The following is a 20,912-nucleotide window of genomic DNA, read 5'->3' as shown; positions in this document are numbered from 1 at the left end:
CATTGTCGTACCTACCATAGAAACATTGATTTTGATTGGCTGCTGAGCCATGTTACCATGGCAGTTGCCATCATGCCAAAGTTACCATATGTGTAAAGACCTTTATAAAGAGAGCCTCTGGTCAGGGGCGGAAAAAGCAAAAAAAAAAAAAAAAGGTTATCACCCCAAAGTAAGGTCATCTCGTCCTAAAATACATGTTTTATTTCGATTTGAAGGAATCAGATGTATTTCTTACCATCATAAAAGACCACAATAGTAGGGGGACATTTGATATTGTGTCCCCCTACTATTTTGAGTAGGGGGACACGCCCCCCCCCCCCCCCGGATTTTTGCCCATGCCTCTGGTGTGGACCCATTAACTAGGTTCTCGTCACCCTTTAATACCGACCCCCCCCCCTTCCCGGTGTAGAGTAACCGTTGCTGATTACCACTTTCCCCGTTGCAACTCGTTGTGCATCAGGTATTGAGCTTTGCCTATATCACCTAACCTTGGAAATGCATGTTCACTAGCTTAAATTACTTAAATCATCAGCAAATACACGTGATTAAAGAAGGGCAATTGCAACAGTTACACCAAATGAACCGACGTGAGATCGATCAAAACTATTACCTCATACCAAGTGGCATATCATTGGTCGGTTTGGAGTCGGATTCGTTGATGTGACGGTTGCATTTAAACTCGGATACCAGCGACCGGTTAACGAAACCGCTGGTATGTCATTGGAAATGACGTCACAGATTTGGTTGGTCTGGAGTCGGTATCGCCAGTGTGGTTTATTCCCAATTCGTCATAATGCCAATTTTGTCCATTTGCCAACTCGTCTACTATCATTTGGTCTACCATCAGTTCGCCCACTCACCACATGTATGTTCTACTTCCATTTAGTCTAATGCCATTTCGTCTAATAACCAATTGGTTCAATAGCCATTTAGTCCATATTACCATTTGGTCTAATTGGTCTAAAGTGTTGTGCAAAATGAATGAAAATGAAATGGATATTAGACCAACTGTTTATTAGACGAAATGGTCATAGACGAAATGGTAATTAGACCAAATGATGATTGGACCAAATGGTTGTTGGACGAATTGTTGATGAAACGGAATGGCATTGGACTAATGAAAGTAGACCATGTGGTGAGTGGACTAGTTGGCAGTATAGGCGAATTGGCAATTAACCGCCAATGTGACTAGTGGTATAAGCTCGTTTGAAAGTTTGATGAACTTTGATACCTTCCGCTCACCTAATATACAAGTATTTAATATCTAATGTCAATGTGTGATATTCCTAATTATACCACCTGCTACAAAGGAAATATATACCATAAATTCAGCTTTAGACCGGAAATTACGCCACAAATACTACTGGGGTATATAGCAACCTGAATTGCCGATGTTTTATGAATGATCCCCATCAAGGCTTAATATACAATCTTGAAACTGATATATGCATGTTTAAGTCTGCAGGAAATTGTCTGTCATTACAGAATCGTTGAGCATGCAACGGTGAAGTGACTCATTTAAAGGCATGTAGACAAGGTGTGAAGGTATGACATATCTGCATATGATATAAGTATTAGGAAACAGATAAGGTGCTGATATCGGGATAGTTTCAATCCGTTCAATATCTTATTGAGCTTGAGATTTTGAATGGAAATAGTCATCTTGAAAACTGTTTTCCGCTGCTTTTAAATATATTTTTTTTCTATAGTATTGCTTGAAATCCGATCCTGTTTTGTTTTGAAAATATAAATGAAACCAAGTACAAGGAAATTTGGCCACACATCCTCCACTCCTTGGTCTAGTCATGCTAGTATGTTGGATACACATTTCCAATATGTATCATGAAACAAATAATGATACATTCATTACAATATGAATATGATTGCGTGTCAAAGGTAAACATTTTTCCTACCTATGGTTGAGATGACGGTGGCGGAGAAGAACAAAGCTCCAAAGAAATTCCACCTGGGCTTGCCGGTCGCGTTTCGTGTCTTGACCGAGGTATGGTGTTTACAAAGGACGTCTTCCATTGCATCTTCGTACTGGTCCACGAGGAGAAGCAGATCCATTTTCATGTCATCGATGTCGATGTCACTAGGGTCTTGACAGGAAAAGGGGGAAAATAGTGACATGAAATTTCATTTCATTTATTTGTCCACAAATCAATCAACTACAAAATAAACAATACATGCTGATGTTTCAGGGAAATTTGAAAAAAGGGAAGGTTTCAGGCAATACATCCGGAACCCCCTGGAAAAAAAAACCCACGAAAATTCTATTATTCAGTAACACAACTCATGCTTTGTGCAGTTACTATAGATACTATCATACCACACACAATATTACTACCAAAGTTATAGGCAATATCTTATTAAAATTTTAAACACACCTTTGCTTTTACCATCCTCTCTCTCTCTCTCTCTCTCTCCCTCTCAATCTATTTTTGTATGTTTGTCTCTTCGTCTTTCTCTCTGTTTCTTTCTATGTTTCTCCCTTCATATTTTATTCCCTCGTCTGGTGATACGAGCCTACATATATCCTCGTATAAAATAAGTTCTTTTTGGATGAGTATGATTGGTGTATATATCGACGCCTGCGTATACAGTGCTACATTTCTCGTTTGTATCGTGTATTTCATATTGAATTAGATGCTAGTATTGACTATATGACAAACATGACAACTGTCGACGACATTTTAGCAAACTATCTACCTTCTATGGACGAAAAATTGAGCGTTACGTTCGTGACGTGTCCAAGGAAATCTCGTCGCGCCTCCTCATACCGGTGGAGGGCCTCGAGTTCAGTGTTGCTCTCGAGAACGACGAACACGGCAGCGCCAATGAAGGCGTAGCCGAAGAGGATGGCGAGCAAGGAGATCGTTACGAGGGCGCTTTGGAGTTTCCGAAGCCATGGATGTTGGTCGAAGACGCTTTCGCCCCTCTTCAGCTTCTTCGGCGATGAAACGTTCCGCGACTGGCACCTCCTTCGACAGCACATAGAGTTCCCCATCTCGATACAAAGACTTATCCTTCAATATTTCTGCTTCAAGCGAAAATAAATCGTTGATACAAGATTCGATTCCGAAGAGAACGACGAGTTGTGTAAAAACTCTGAGAAGCACGTTTTAAAAAGCATTCAAATCAAAAGCAGTTACGACATATCCATATAATTCCAAACGGCAAGACGTACATACACATTTATCAATTAACGATCTTCACTGCAGTCAACGTCACCTCATTTGTAGATGATATTTCTCCTAGTCAGAGCGAAAACAAGGCATATTGAACATTTCACTCCGAAATTCTGAAAATCCGGGAAAGAGGTTATTTACTTATGAAATCGATAAAATCAAAATAAATTCGTCGGAACCTCTTCGAAACTGCATAAAAGGCACATGTGACCGGCACCAGCGGCAATCGGTTTGACCACACGACACTGCCACATATGCGGAGCATTGGAGAAAGATGTGTCCATACTAATATGCCTCAACTGGTTGGGCAACGCCAAGGTGCTCGTTAGCATCCAAATATAAAGGCATCCACTACGGTTACGACTAATCAAAACACGCCGAATCTACAGACTCGATCTCTTCCACACGTTAACAAGAAATCAATAACAAGCGTAGCATGGATATTAAACCCTGGATGACCATGTTCACTGATTGGCGTTCGACAGAAGTTCAATCCTTTCTCGCTCGCTGAAGCGTTTGGCAGGATTCCTTGGAAACGAACGCAATCAGAAAAAAAGCGCGCGCAAAAAGTAAGAATAGGACATTAGTACACTGTCGTCTGCGAAATGATCATATGATATCGAATCGATGCAGTTTATAAATCAGTGATGACAATAATATTATGAGTCACGTTTCATTGATTGATTTAGAAAATGGATACCATTCACTGTTGAATAGCTAAATCCGATTCTTCATATTCTTTTTTTTTTTTTTCCAATTTCTTTTTCACCCACAGTAGGGTGTTTTATTCAATATATAATCAGTTTACATGTAGATCTGCTTGCACAATCAATATGGCTTCAGTTTACATTTGTTTTCAGTCAATGTACAAAAATAATCAGAAAGTGAGTGTTTAACAGTATAAAAAGCTGATAATACAGTCTTATTACAAAATGAATCATTTACGGTACCAAAAGCAAAAACATAGCTTTAATTTATGTAGAGAACGAAAGAAAAAGATGCAAAATTGTATCTCGCAAACCGTTGAAAATCTTTTCGACATTAGTTGACAATCTTTTCGACATTAGTCGAAAAGATTAATAAAATTTGACCAACACTTTTCAAAAGATGCTTGCTGCATATTTTCACATGAAACAGCTTTTTCGTACGAAAAATAATTCTTTAACTCGTTGAGGATTTTCTGTGGCATAAGACGAATTCCAGCTAATTTGATTTTATATATCATCCATTTTATCCAAATAATCAGTGTATTTAAGGCTCTATTATATTTAATGGGAGTAATTCCAAAAAGAACATTTTCCATGGTTAATTTTAATACTAATTTGCATCTTTCAAACAGTCTCCTTTCAAAGTATGCCCATACTTTTTTAACTAAGTGGCATTCAAAGAACAGATGTTCAATAGTTTCAACTTGGGAGGTACAGAAAGTACAAGTACTACTTGCTTTAGCTTGGATTTTGCACAAATACAAATTCGTTGGAATAATACAGTTAATTAAGCAATATTGAAACCACCTGATTGAAACATCTGTCATTACTTGAAACGGTATAGAATTAAAACAACGCCATTTCTCCAGTGAGAATTGTTTTCCGATTCTCTCTTCCCATTTTTTTTTTCTTTGAAAGTTATTAGATACCTTTTTTTTCACCAATGGAACATAAATATTTTTACAACCTTTATTTTGCTTCATCAATACAGTAATGACATTTGGTCTCAATGGAGTGGTTAACTTCACAAAATCGTTATCAGGTTGCGAAAAACTCTCTAACTTTTCACTGATCTCTTGTTTTATAATGAAATATGTAAGGTAATCAATGGAAACATTGTACACTTCAATAATTCTTTGTCTACTTAAAACCCGACCATCTGTTCCTATTAAGTCGTTGACAAATCTTAAACCCTTTTGACTCCAGTGCCTAAAGTTAACTAGATTTCTGTTAATAACTATGTCTTCATTATGACATAGGAGTTCAGAAAAGAATTCTCTTCTACTGGAACATCTATTTGCTTTCCGAAAAATACACCATGAGGAAAGTACATCTTTCCAAAAAGGGTTTGTTATTGTATTAACAAACTTTTCTAAATAGCCATGACTATAAAGTAAAAAATTGGAGTCTGAAAAAGGGATGGCATGCAAAAAAGAATTGAAACATATATTATCCATGAATCCATTATGCATTCTTCGTATCCAGGTTAATTTCAACGACATAAAGAAACATTCAATATTTACCATTTTCACACCACCTTCCATATAGGAATTACAAATCTGAATTCTTTTGATACGATCAGGTTTTTTATTCCACAAAAAACTGAACAGAACCCTTTCCAGCTCTTTTATAAACACAGGTGATGGATTTGGTAAAGACAAAATTAAATAATTAAATTGTGACAGAAAAAGAGTTTTAACAAGAGTTACTTTACCTAGTGGGGTTATGTTTCTATTTGACCAGACTTGAATTAGGCGCTTCACCCTGTTTAGGGCAGGTATGTAATTAAGAGATACAATGTTATCTAAATTTAAAGAAAAGTTTATACCTAAACAAGTGAAACAGCCATCATCGACCCACGAGAGTTTCATTTTTGTTTTAATTCTGTATGGGCTATATTTTTTCGATCCAATCCAAACAATTTTAGTTTTACCTTCATTAATTTTCAATCCTGAAAGTGAATAAAAAATCGCAATAACAGAAAGGGCACTGTTCAGAGATTCAACCGAACCATCTAAAAAGAGGGTTGTATCATCTGCATACTGAGTAATTTTCCGAATATTTCCTTTAATATCAATTCCTTTAATACAATCATTTTGACGAAGCATAACTGCTAAAATTTCAGCACATAACAGAAATAAATAAGAGGAAAGGGGATCACCCTGCCTACAGCCTCTATTTATAAAGAAACGTTCTGACAAATGACCATTTATGTATACTGAAGACATATTTTCATTATAAAACGTTTGAATCCACTGATGAATGGAAGGCCCCAAATTAAATGTTTCTAAGACTTTGTATAAAAAATTATGTGAAACTGAATCAAAAGCTTTCTCGAAATCGAGTAATAACAACATCCCAGGAGTATTTAATTCTTCAGTTTCATGGAGAGTATCATAAATAATACGAATATTTTCTCCAATATATCTATTCTTCATGAATCCTTTTTGATCTTCATGGATAATTTCGTGCAATATATTTTTAATTCTATTGGCTATAGCAGAAGATGCAATTTTATATGACGTGTTCAAAAGAGTTATAGGTCTCCAGTTTTGTAAATATTGTCTAGGTTTCTCTCCTTTGGGTATTAAAGAAATAATTCCCAATCTTTGTGAATTTGAGAGCTTCTTTGTCTTATAAGAATAGTTAATTGCTCTGACATAAAAATGTCCCAATTCTTTCCAAAAACACTTGAAGAATTCTACTGTAAATCCGTCCGAACCAGGGGCCTTCCCATTCTTCATTTTTTTAAGACTTTCAGTCACTTCTTCATAGGTTAAAGGACCACCTAGTCTTTTCATGTTATGGTCTTTTAATTTGTTTATCTCCAAATTCTTTAACCTGTCATAAAAACTTTCTGTGTCTAAAGTATGATCTTTGTTACAATATAATTTTGAATAAAATTTTTTACATTCATCTGTTATTTCTTTTGGGTTGTCAACAACTGATCCATTGCTCAAAGTTATAGACGACATAGTTTTCTCAACATTTCTTTTCTTCTCCAAATTTAAAAAGAATTTGGAAGGTTTTTCTCCATATGCAATGGCGTTTATACGTGCTCTTATCATTTGACCTTTCAATTTCACATTTCTTATTTCTTGAAGTAGAATACGTTTTTCTAATACTTGTCTTTCTAGATCACTGTTGGGATTAAAGCTCAGTTCACTTTCTAATCTTTGTATATTCTTTTCTAACAAATCCTCTTCTTCAATCATGTCTTTTTTCTTCTTCACAGAATAAGATATTGTTGAACCTCTTATTTCCATTAGTAAGACTTCAAAAAACAACTGGTCATTTATAGTCAGCTGCAGGTCTTGACTTGGTATATCTTGAATTTTCTCTTTTATGTATGGAGATACAGCATATTGTTTTTTAAGATCAATAATTTTTTCAACTACTAAGTTTGCATACGCTTGATCTTCTAAGAGGGAGTTGTTAAATTTCCAGTATCCCTTACCTCTTGCAAAATCAGAGCATCTAAGACTTAAAGTGACCATTGAGTGATCTGTTCGATAACCAGGCAATATATCTGTTTCTTTTAAAATAGACAAAAGCTCTTTTGAACACAAAAAGAAATCCAAACGGGATTGTTTTACTGGAGATGTTCTCCTCCATGTAAAACGTTTAACATATGGATTTTGTTGTCTCCATGGATCAATTAATTCAAATTTATTTTTTAATTCTTCAACCACTCCCTTAGCTCTGGGGTTGTTTATGTTTACATAATTATAGTTATCCATATTTTGATCCTGTGTTAAGTTCCAGTCACCACATATAATGATATGTGGATTATCAAAATCAGTTACAATTTTCCCTATCTTTTCATAAAAATCAGGATTATCTTCGTTTGGTCCGTACAATGATATCAATGTGAATTTCAGTGAAACCATTACCAAATCCAAAATTACCCAGTTTCCTTCAGGATCTATTTTTGTTTGATTTACTGTAAAATCAAGTTTAGGATTGAATAGAATGGCAGTTCCTCTTGATTGTGTATTTCCAAAACTGAAAAATCCTTTTCCATTCCATTCTTGTTTGATTATGTCAGATAATCCTGCATCAAAATGAGTATCTTGTAAACAATAGATTGAGCCATTTTTACGGCATAAGTAATCAAACACATCCTTCCTTTTATTCTTATCACCTAGTCCTCTACAATTTACCGTTATTATTTTGACATCAGCCATAATAAAACAACATTCTTGTTTCCTTATACAAAACACTCGATAGCTTAACATAAAATGTTTTCTGCAAGACATTTCTTCCTAAAGTTGTAACACATCTACTGTGGGTTTTTTCTTTATACGAACATAGAACAAAGACATCTACAAATTCATGTACGTAGACAATATATCGAACATACATGTGAAATCCTTCCATAAAACTTGACATTGTGACAAGGTATCCAACCCACTTAAAGTCACAACTTTTCATAATACTTTACAGCTGAAATAATAAGTAACTTTCTTAACTTCTCAATTCATAAGACTTTTCCAATTTCATACTGGCCTTCACATTGCAATATGCAGCAAGGAGAAGAAAATGGTATGCATGTGTAGATAGACATGTATAGAGTAGTTTACGTTTTGTCACTGCACAAGACATGTCATTAGTAATTTCAAATAATGTAAATTACATTAAAAACAGGTGAGGCCTGAAAAAGAATTTGCAAATATAGTATAGTCTCTAATGTCAGACCTGAAATATATTGAATACTTTTCACTGCATGCGTATACCTGTAGGTACTCCTTACCCATGCACCCATGGTTACTCCAATGCATACGCAAAATAAATGAATAAATTAAAGCTAAAAATAACTTTTTAAACCATTGTTTTTCTTAACTGAAAACATGAAGTTATTTACTTCATACATATTACTTTAATCCTTTCACTAGTTTTAACAACTTGCTTCATACATGACATTGTTACTTTGGTCCTTTGACTAGCTTTAACAATTTTCTTACTTCATGCATGTTACTTTGGTCCTTTGACTAGTTTTAACACTTTTTTCTTTTCATCTACATGCAGGCACACTGAGATGTACATGAACAGCAATAAGCAAATTTCAGTTTATTTGCATAAGTTTGTATAAAATCCCAGTTTGCTTTATTTTTGACCAAAGAAAGTTGTTATAAACCAGAATACACCATGCATGAGTCACATTTACCCGACCCACCATTAACTGCCCCAGCCAGAGCTTTATACTCTCCGGCCGAAAAGCCAACAGTGAATCAGAAAAAAAACATGACCGATTTTTGATGTAATATCAAATGAAAGCAAAATATTATTGATATGGTTTAGAAATAATAAGTTCTTTCACTTTAAAGTGAATAATAGCTGACTTTGAAATTCAACTCAAAAGATATCAATAAATCTTGGTATAGTCTATAAAAAAGTGTCACGAAAATACTATCTATCCAGATGTAGTATGTCAGCTTATCGGTAGGCACAGGCTTGCCATAATTTAGATAACATGTTTAACCCATGGTGCTTCTTTTTGGCCTTTGTTACGCGTTTCAAGAGAAAGATCAGTTCCTACTAGTCGAATTCTGGTAGATTTTCCTTGTTCTTTCCTAAGCCTATAAGCACTAATCTCCAACTTGTAACGCTTCTCTTTCAATTTGGGAGGAAGATCTGTGCGAAGAGTGAAAGGCATCTTGGTTCCAGGGGGAAGCTTTCGCTGCTGTTCGTAGTATGCTTGGAGTATGGAGTCACGGTCGAACATCGTTACGAATCTTGCGATGATCGGATCCGGTGTTGACGGTGTCGCATCAGATCGAGCCTTCTCAGCTTGAATTCTTCGGGGTATGCGGTGGGCGTTCACTATCGGGATATCCTCCGCTTGCTGGGGCGAAAATCCAAGCTTGGAAATGGCGCTGCGTAATTCGGTGACTGCTTTCCTCTGGGACTTGTTGGTGCTTGTGGTGGGGATTCCGTAAAACAATAGATTCTGTTTACGGTCATGTATTTCCAATGCTGTAATGGCATCAGTCAGTCTCTTGGCAACATCCTTTCCCTCTTTCTCAACATTTGGTATTTTCACTTGCTCTATTTCAGTCACTCTATCTGCTGTATCTTGTACTGAGATTTGTAAATCGGCTAGGGTTGAGTTAATGGTCTTAATCTGCTGTTGAATACTCAAAATGCCGCTACTCAATGTATCTAACTTACTTAGTACTTGCTGAGCGAAACCATCAAGATCTGTACGTAGACTCTTAAGCGCCTCCTCAGTTGTGTTCGTCGACGTTGAAGACATAGTGGTTGAATCTTCAGAACCAGAATCCGACACAACCGCACGATTTCTGAGCAAATATTGTTTACCATGTGAAGGTTGAGAAGAAGCCATTGCTATTATTCATCTTTACAAAATATTATCAGCTGAAATAAATACGATTCGGGTGGATTTTGTCCCGGGTTTGAGGGCCGAAATCAAAACAAGTCCATGCTGCTCTATCATATTCATATTCTTTTGGGTCAAGACATTATCCAATCATGAATAGAATTCATTGTAGTTGGAGTTCGTTGTGACCTTAACGATAATGACTAATGAAAATAATAATTGGTATAATCGTGACGGCGAGAATGTTACATAATTTAGCACATAATGGCGGGAAGGGCAAATTGTTGTTTGGTCATTTGACATAGTGCAAACTAGTATGTACACAAAGTAGAAATTAGACCATCTTGCCTTTAGACTAAGTAACAATTAGACCAATTTAAGAGATATAATACCAAATTGATAGCAGACCGAATGAGTTTAGCCATAAAGGTGTGAGAGGGTCTGAGAACTAGACCTATTGGTAGTCATGGTAACAAACCAACGGATACAAACCTAGTGAAATTATATCCATAATGATTTTATTCATAATATATATTTTATTAAACTGTTAAAGCATCACTCTGTATTGATTGAATATTCATTGAATAACTGGTAGATTCGAAACACAAAGTGAATACTAAATGTGTATTTTTTTAAAACCATGATTATTTTATTGATCCATTCTTGTTCTCCAATTTTCTCTTTTAGTTTTTTTTTCTTGTTGTAATCATCTTTTCTACGTTCTCACGCATTAATGCTGCATTAAATTTAGACACATTTAGATTTTGGTTGGTTAGTTAGCTATTTTCATAGTAAAGATTACAATTATGATAATACAATAGGCCCTATATTGGAAAAAACGGTTGAAAACAAGATAAGATGAAAAAGCATCGGGGCAGAATAAAGGTATACAGTTTATTCCATGTGCAATATACAGTCATAAGTATTTGAAACAACTTATTCTGAACAAACATGGCGGGGTTTTTTTTCTTTCAATTCATTTTCCTGCATTAAGAAACATTACGACGGCAGAATACCATTCATCCATGCGTGTGTCCTCACTATGATATAGAACACTGCACAATCAGAGGTATACATTTGACTCGGCTTTTATCTGATTATAGTTCGTTTCTGAAGAGGATAGACTCGTTGCGATGCAACCGAAATCAGATTATGGAAAGATGCGCTTCAAATCATCTCGCTCTGGGTTTGGAACAAAAACAAGAGACGGCCAGGTGAAGGAACTTACATTTTCGAACAATGAAGAGATCCATGGGGGTATGGGAGGGGGGGAGGGTGGGGGCATTTGGTGTGAGTGACATATTAATGGGGTTGCGGGCACTAGCGTACCTGAGGGGGGGGGGCAGGGGGGCAGACTGCCACCCCCCCTGAAGAGTCACAAGTGACCCCCTCTTTTGAACTTAAATCCCTCTTTTTTGTTTGCTTGTCAATATTTTTTTGTGATACGAAATCCTTTATTTGTGGTTAAAGGCCTTTTTTTTCCTTTTTTTTCTGGTACGAAATTCTTTATTTTGTGGTAAAAGCATTTTTTTTGGTGGGGGGGGAGGATGTCTGTGTGCGGATGTGTGTGTGGGGGTTGTGTGTGATAAAGAGCAATGGAAATTAAATGATGTTATCAATGGGATGAAATAAGTGTTGTGTGTGTTTGTGTGTGTCGGGGGGGTCACAACTACGATTCTATTAACGTGTTAAATATTGGTGATTATTCTAATCAGTCAAGAGCGATACTTCCACGAACACACACATACAATCAGATACTGGTAGCGTAACACATATCCACATCCACATTGGCATACATGTATCATCGTATCTGGGAAGAGACGTTTTATGTATCAAAATAAAAAAAAGTATTACAACGACGTATATTGTATAGAACGTAAGCTGGCAGTATTCTCATATAAAGAAGTAAAACCCCATGACCTGAAAACTTCATTTGAATCATGACCACCATGGTTAACGGCTTGTCTTTACCTATACGTTCATTCAAGAAAGTATAATACATATTTTTCTATTGTTGTATAAGATTTGAAACAGCGAGCGTACAGGAACGGGGTGCACTGCCTGAACCATTTTTTTATGACCAGAAAACTTTTTTTGCGAGAAATGAGGGTGTGTTTTGTACTGGTCGATGATTTTCCTTTAGACAATTACTAGTATATAGAGTGTAACGTACCAATCACTGTGTAAGATTCTATATCATTTCGCACGACATTGAACTTCATTTGCTATACCTTCAACTAAGATAAAGTACTCAGGTACATGACAGGAATTTATTCCTTAAACTAGAAGCTGCGTCGGAGGGGAGGGGGGGGGGGCAGAACGACCGCCCCATTCATAGTGATAACAAGAAGAAAAGTATAAAAAGGGGGAAATGAAGACAATTTTGAAAGCATGGAAGGACTGTAGTTAAAGTTTTTGACGATATCCTTATTTATTCAATTGAAAAAAAGTCCGGGTGGGTGTTTCATAAAGCTGTTCGTAAGTTAAGGGCGACTGTAAGAACGGCTGGTGATCGTTGCTTACGCACGTAACCATCGCCAATTTTACCACAAGAAAGGATCACCAGTCGTTCTTAAATTCGCTCTTAACTTACGAACAGCTTTATGAAACACCCACCCGGGGCCCGCAACACAAAGCTTAGAAATGATCGTAGAACAATTTTTTCTACGATTGATTCCATTGACTACAATGTACAATCAATCGTAAAAAATCAAGCGTACGATTAATCGTTAACCTTTGTGTTACGGGCCCCCGGTGTGAACGAAAAAAAAATCCTCATGCAACCATGCCGGTAATGAATGAAAATTCATTTGGTTCGATTCATTGCGGATTTTAATTTTGTTCCATTTCACATGAAGGAGCCAATCTCGTTAATCTCTTTAGAGCCCAAGGATCCAGCTCCACGAACATGATGCTTCGGTCACATCAACGGATCCAACTCCGAACCTACAGACGATTACGCCATTGGAAAGAACGCAATAACTTTGATCGGACTGGAGTCGGTTTTGCTGGTGTCACTGAGCATGACTTTGATGATGTGCGACAGGAGTTATGGCTATTACATAGTCGTCTCTAACCATTTTAATAGCATTCCTTCTGAAGTGGATAGCTGCGCCAAAGGCTATACTGCTGGAAAGACTATGAAGAGCGCTCTGCATAAATATCTTCATGCTCTAAGAAGGGGCGACAAGGAGATCATTGCCTACGGGTGGATTACTCCCGACTTCATCGATGCGTGGATGTTGTACTATGTGAAATCATGAGGTAATGGCGCCACGGTAGAGAGCAGTGATTTGGATCTTGATTACTAAAATGCATTGCACCGCCATCTCTTTTACATTGTACATGTATATTTCGCTCCCCCTCCTTCCCCCTTCCTCTCTTTCTTTCTTTCTTTCTTTCTTTCTTTTTTTTCCTTCCTTCCTTCCTTCCTTCCTTTCCTTTCTTTCTTTCTTTAATAATATATCTGTAAAACGCTTAGACACGTCGTTCCGATGGATTAAGCGCTATATAAAAGCGGATTATTATTATTATCATTATTATTTCTTTCTTTCTTACTTCCTTACTTCCTTTTTTCCTTCTCCGCCTTTCACTCATGCCCCATAGTTACCAACTCTTTCGCTTTGGCGCGTTTTTACTCCCCTGACAATAGAATCTATCGCCTTTTCAATAATCTAACAGCCGACAAATAATTTCACCAGGTTTTATTAAAAATACGCGATTCAATTTACCACGAATGTGCTCCCAAACTCTTTTAAGATGTACTATGGATCGTGAATTTCTTCTGAGGTTTCATTTTATTACTGATAAGTGACCGTTATTCGTTCTCTGTATAATATAAATATCTTCAATGACTGAAGCAGCTTTGTAAAGGTTTTCAGTCTTTCCCATAATTACACCACCCTTGAAAGATGTTTGTGGCACAGATAGAATTCATACAAGGTTGATTATTATAATTAGTGTTCTATATTGATTTGAGGTAAAAGTAAGTAATCAAAGAACAATGAAAAGCAGATCATAGAAAAGAGAAGAAAAGTTTCTAGAAACAAAGAAATTCATAACGAAAATGTGACATTCTCAATTAGTAAAAAAAACTTATAAATAAGATAACAAAGATTAAATCTCGAAAAAAAAGTCTTCAGTGGGATTGGGTGTTAAATATGCAAATACTATGTTTTCATGGATAAATTTGCATATTTTTATTCATAATCATTAACAAATAATAATTTTAAAAACTTTTTTGAATAAGACTCGTACAATTTACTGTAAAGAATGTGCGTGCCAAATTTCGGCACGATCGAGCTAACGGAGGCCGAGATCATAAGGCGGTCATCACCCCCCCCCCCCTCAGTACATCTTTCTTCCTAGGAGACTATATACATAACTCATTCAATCTTGAGAACTATACATGATTTGAAGAGCGCCGTCTTCGCTGGCTGAATTGACTTTGCCCGTTTTGGGGCACACATGAGTAATACAGACCCCCATTCACTCACGTGTTATATCATAGCTCATCAAAAAATCATTAAAAATCAATCCCTCGATAGATTTTGCTTTAATTCACTGACATTAGTCACAATTAACAGTGCATTAAGACTTGATATGTTAATCAGGTACTTGACCAGCTCAATCAAAAGTTAAATGGCCTGAAATAAGACTAACCATAATTTCGGCCAGTTCATCGCCAGAAAAACCAGAACTGCATTGTGGGTAATAATGATTAAAATGAAATACAAAAATGCAGTCTAGCCTTCCCAAACGCCTTGATTATGAAAGAGTATGAACATAGCATTATGTCTATCGTTTTTCTTTTGATATACAAACATTTGATCTATTTTTAATGAATTATTTTAATCAACAAAGTCATGTGATCTTTACTTACGCCTGTCCGGCATGCATTGCGCGCAGATGAATTACACTCGTGTGCCCTATACTGTGGGTCAAATGACGAAAAGTTGAAAATTTTGGTCTCAAAAGAAAGAGTGAGTTCTCCTGAAGAGATTGATACCTTGCATTCAATACCTAATCTGACTAAACGCGTAAAAGAAAAGAAAACGTCTCATTAGACACCCCTCAATTTAATGTAAAAATGCAGTGTTCCATTCATATATTTTGTGCGCTTCCTATGGTATTGCAGCTACAAGTTCTACTTGCTTGATGTCCATCAATTGGCTAAATATGTATTGTGTGGATTTACAACTCCTTGTTTACATGTTTAATTTCGTTCGAGGTGATTTATTACCTATGTATTCGCATAAGAATAAACAAAGTAAATAAAAGAAAATTGATAACAAACAAAGATTGTAAGCATTTCTTTTGCTCATTCGCCACTCTTCCCTATTATAACCGTTAATTTGGATGAAGAAGGGGGGGTGTTATAGGCATCAACCCCGCCCTGCTTTCAAGCCAGGAGGATGGGGGTATGTACCCCGACTCAGCACCCCCCCCCCCCTCTCCTGTAGCTTTCAACGAAGTGAATAGTATTCAAGTGCGCAATCTATGATGTATCTGACTGAGACAAGTTTATGCATTTTAATGTTTTGTTCATCTTTCTTTCTCTGCGTGCTCTAAATATTGAAAATAGGAATCCTGATGATAATTAGAAGTTATTCATCATTTTGAAGTTCCTACTAGTACTTGTTTCATTTCACACTCTCAAACCAACCAGATCTCCTATTGGCAGTAGAAACTCGCATTTCTGCATGATAAAATAATGATAAGCATTGAATATACATTTGAAAGCGTCATTCCAGCATAGTAAGCGATAAATGCACTAAATGCCGAGTAATATACTTATCATCTGTTGCAAAACATAACCTATATCACTTTACATAAAACTGTTTGAAGCATTCTCACCACCGATTTCTAGCAGACGACGCCCAGCCATAGCAACGACAGTGTAGAAGTGTAGTCGCGATATAGGGCACACATGAGTAATACAGACCCCCATTCACTCACGTGTTATATCATAGCTCATCAAAAAATCATTAAAAATCAATCCCTCGATAGATTTTGCTTTAATTCACTGACATTAGTCACAATTAACAGTGCATTAAGACTTGATATGTTAATCAGGTACTTGACCAGCTCAATCAAAAGTTAAATGGCCTGAAATAAGACTAACCATAATTTCGGCCAGTTCATCGCCAGAAAAACCAGAACTGCATTGTGGGTAATAATGATTAAAATGAAATACAAAAATGCAGTCTAGCCTTCCCAAACGCCTTGATTATGAAAGAGTATGAACAAAGCATTATGTCTATCGTTTTTCTTTTGATATACAAACATTTGATCTATTTTTAATGAATTATTTTAATCAACAAAGTCATGTGATCTTTACTTACGCCTGTCCGGCATGCATTGCGCGCAGATGAATTACACTCGTGTGCCCGTTTTGCTGTTTTTCTTTAAGAGGGCGGGGCACTTCTGTTTGATTTTCAAGACGTTCTAGTTCAAAGAAGCCTAGAAATTTGTGAAGAATTAATTTCATTTTCATCATTTATATAGGAACCCTTATTACAAGCTGATCGGTCAGTCGGTAGAGCGCTGATTTAACAAACCGGTGAACCGGGTTCGATTTCCATTTTGTGCACTAGTGTCCAGCGGTATTTTAGGCTTTATCCTCATTACCAGGTCTTTCGGAATGGACAGTAGGCCTTAGGTCATCTGGTCGCTCGCTTAAATGTTAACACGCTTTCTTAGCAATCATCTTTAAAAGATCACTACCATCAATCACAAGCAGTCTTACCATGTCAATCCAAACTTTTTTTTTAATCAGCAAAATGAAATAAGGGTATTTCGATAGATTCTCGAGATATTGTATTCCACCTACTATGCCTACCAGAGGTGGCATATATATCTTCCATACAATGACAATGACACGGTCCTGACATTCGTCAAATTATTGCTCTATCACGTCAACTCGAAGAGAATATCACTTCATTTTGGGAGTGTCTATCAACCATCCATGTATAGTTACTTGCTACCTCAGATGAACTATCTATCAAATACGACAGTTTGGTTTTTCATCTTGGCCTTTGACTCTGATATCCTGCCAGTCTGCGGGTTCACTGATTTTGAGATCTTCCGTGTCTCATCTTTGTATGTTTTTTCAAATCCCATAGGAAGTGTGGGTTAACGTCCGATTTCGTCCAAGTTGTTGTTTGATACTCGTGTCGCCGTATCGATGATGGGATAACGAGCTGAATGTTTGTTGTTGTTGGAAAATTGAAAAAGATTGAACCCGGAAAACATGACCCGTTCAGTCAAATATTCTTCTAATTGTTGTCAAACTGAATGCAAGTGACAGATAATTTCACGATCACTATTACATATACACCAATGTCCCGACCAATATGTACATTCAAAGCCTCACACACACATACGCCCTCACATACGCGCAACCACCCTCACGTTTGTGCGCACATAGATATGTACTTTCGTGTGATTCTTACACACACTCCAACCCATATTTTTGTTTTCTCTCTCTCACGCACACACACGCGCGCATACACATTATGCACATGAAAAGTCGCACACACTCATACACACATCATCTCCCTCCCACAAACCCTGATATCCACAAACCAATACACATCCACATACATTCGCCCACTCACACATTATAGGCCTACCCATCCCCCCACACACATCCAGTCATGCACTCATATATTTACATACTGCCAGGAAGCGTCACGAAACCAACACCCACAACTCGCGCACTATTTTAATGCTCTCTCCGTTGTTTCTTTTCTTTGCAATTATGTTTTTCACTGCATTTTGCATCTCTCTCTCCCTCCTCACATCTGGGGCCCTATTTCTATCATTTACAATGAATTGAAGCCAATGACATAATGGGGCCCACCAACAAAAATTGAGGGGGCCAGATATAGTGTATCGGCCAAAATTCATAAAGAGTTGCGAGTGACCGAAGCAAGCGATAATTGTTTTGGACATTTTTATAACAAAAATCCAATTTCGTGATAGATTTTGATATAATATTCAGAAAATGATATCATATTCCACCTTTTCTCTTTCCTTTTCTTTCCTTTTCCCTCTTTTTTTGTCTTTCCGTGATTTTTTTTGTTGGGGGGCGCCCCCGAACCCCCCTCTGTAAAACATTGATAATCATCATTTGAATCAATATAACTTTTTCTTCAAGTTATATTAAAACATGATTAGTATGAATCGTTATTCACAGATTAAGGAGTTCATATTTATATGTTAACATTCTCATTCACAATCTTTATTTTCCTGGTCACTTTCCCACACTTATCAACTCCACTTATCAACAACGCCAAACGCTCTTTTTTTGTTGATTGTTTATCGAAAAGCCTATACCGTGAATCCATCTTTCAAATTATTCAATTACTCTGACATAGATGTTTCTCTTATACATTAGTATGTCTTTGGACAGAGAGCCGCTTTGTACTGATCAAGGAGACAGTTTCACAAAGTTCTATGTAAGTTACGCGTGGCTTTACGCACGACATAGGACATGTTTCTTGTGAGAAGTGATATACGCTGTATACTTCAAGTAGTTGACGTAGCGGTTCCAAGACATTTGCTCCGGCAATTATTGCTCCGATGGGAAATTGGCACGTTGAGCCAAATATAAAACTTAAAACCTCAAAAATTAATTGAACCCTAATCCTCATCTTGACATTATTCTTAAACAAAATCTCTTAAAATACTAACTCTAACCCTATGCCTCTGAGATATTAAAACCCGAGCAAATGTCATGTTACCGACGTAGTACCTCAGAACATAATTCCTGTCGTACGTAAATGGGATAACTAAAATTTTAAATAGTTTATACTCTGCAATTCAATGACACCTCAATCAACTCAAAAGTCCCATGAATTATATACTTCAGTAATGTTCAAAAGCAATAGTTGTTTGAGACGATTTCACTAATCACAGACGTATTAAATAAACAAACTATCAAAAAGAAGCAGAGTAACTGTTGTTTTGATTTACTCTCTTCTTTGTTTCGTTGAAGATCAACTGTGCATAAGATCTTTTGCCAACTGGTCTTTTTTTTGTAACACAGACAGTCGATCAATTAAATTATGGAAATGTTAATAGATGTGTTACTTTAAACAAGCAGAGATTTAGAACCATCTATGTACATCTATTCTAATTAGGACTTTCGATGATGTGAACGCTTAAAAATTAGCTAATTATTTCGTTGTATAAGCTTATCAATAGAATACGTTTATGAAAAGAATAATAGCAAAACTGCTTCCTGTCTCGTGCTATGTACAGTCACACCTATTGAAGCAACTCCAAAGCGACCTATGATAATACCGTTCCAAATAATGCCACAACTTTGATCAGCATGAAGTTGGTTTCGTTGAAATGAGTGTAGTATTATGAACGCGCAGATTGGCAGGGTGATTTTCGCTCAGATGAGATTTTCCTATTTTTGCGAAGAAAGCCCTTCCATAAACATTGAACTTTGTCACTATCCCGGGGCATCAATTCACGAGGTGCACAATTACAGGGTTCTCTGACAGTGAACTGTGACCCCATGCTCCTTTTTCTCACTCCTGACTGTGACCCAATTTTATGAAAGGGTTGAGGGAGAGAGGGTATTCCGTCGACATATCATAAATCATGTTCATAGTTAACATTCTCTCTCCGTTGGTCTTTCTATGACCCGTCTTACAAAGAGTTGTGATTGATCCGATCAATCGCAATTATGGAAAGCCAGCCAAGTCAACATCTAAAATACAATCATGTTTGTTCAAAATATTTTTTTTACGAATGACCATAATTCATATATTCACTGTTTTCTTGACAATTCAGTAAGTTTCTTTTCGTTTTCAAAGGATATTGAGCAAATTTCCTAAGAGTAAAAATTATGACATTGATGGATTTCCATAGACTTGAGATTAATTGGATCAATCGTAACTCTTTGTAAGACGGGTCCCTGGTATTGTCGAATTCTAGAATCCTTTTTAGAAATTGTTAAAGTCATGTTTTGTTTTGTTTTCTTACTATTTAATGCAATTCAATGTGAATCAATCAATGAACTTTGATCTTTTTTTAAATTATAATAATGCTAAACATTATTCAAATGATTATGATGGGAAAAATATTAGAATATCTAAATCCTATTATGGGTAATCAAAATATTGAAAATATTGTTCCTTTCCCATCTTTTTCCCCTCTCCCTTTCTTCGTATAATCAGTTTTTCTTCGTTTTATTCTTATTGTCTTTGTTTTCTCCTTGTTATCTGTACTTCCCTTCTTCTATTTTTTTCTTCTTCTTCTTCCTTCTTCTTCTTCTTCCTCTTCTCCTTCTTATTATTCCTTTCTTCTGTATTTTTTTTCTTTTCTTTATTCCTCTCTCTTCAAACCTGAGGGTTATCGTTGTTTTTTACAATAATTGTCATTACTATTATTATTGTTATAATTGTTTTCTATCAGTAGTATCCACCGGCATCTGAATAAAAGACGACTGCTTGAGGTCACTATAGCCCTCAAAATTCCATGACCAGGGACAACGGTAAATGAAGAAGAACAAATGTAAAATCTAACATCATTTGTTGAATGTTAGGTCAAACGTATTAAAAATACGATTATCATTAACAATTTTTTTCGCTTACTTCACTTGGTCCAAGTGTTTAAGATTTTTTTTCATTTATGTTTTTATTGAGAAATCATCAA

General features: G+C 36.3%; 1 protein-coding gene across 1 annotated transcript; it reads right to left on the bottom strand.

Moving 5' to 3' along the window:
* Positions 1–1,860: 1,860 nt before the first annotated feature.
* Positions 1,861–3,677, bottom strand: LOC121425580 (potassium channel subfamily K member 13-like). Its single transcript, XM_041621673.1, has 2 exons — positions 2,713–3,677; positions 1,861–2,102 (listed from the first exon to the last, which is right to left on the bottom strand). The coding sequence occupies exons 1-2, from the start codon at positions 3,008–3,010 to the stop codon at positions 1,891–1,893; spliced, it is 510 nt and encodes a 169-aa protein (XP_041477607.1). The 5' UTR covers positions 3,011–3,677; the 3' UTR covers positions 1,861–1,890.
* Between the last annotated feature and the right edge of the window lie 17,235 nt (positions 3,678–20,912).

Source organism: Lytechinus variegatus, chromosome 12 (assembly GCF_018143015.1).
Source record: "Lytechinus variegatus isolate NC3 chromosome 12, Lvar_3.0, whole genome shotgun sequence".
In the NCBI taxonomy this organism is placed as follows: Eukaryota; Metazoa; Echinodermata; class Echinoidea; order Temnopleuroida; family Toxopneustidae; genus Lytechinus; species Lytechinus variegatus.
Note: the sequence above shows the minus strand (reverse complement) of the source record. Positions and strands in the feature narration are given on the sequence as shown.

Bases quoted from the DNA above. Each gene is read 5' to 3' on its own strand.
- LOC121425580 (XM_041621673.1), bottom strand. From the start codon at position 3,010: ATGGGGAACTCTATGTGCTGTCGAAGGAGGTGCCAGTCGCGGAACGTT. The intron at 2,103-2,712 runs GTAGATAGTTTG...TTTCCTGTCAAG, and splicing joins CAATTTTTCGTCCATAGAAG to ACCCTAGTGACATCGACATC.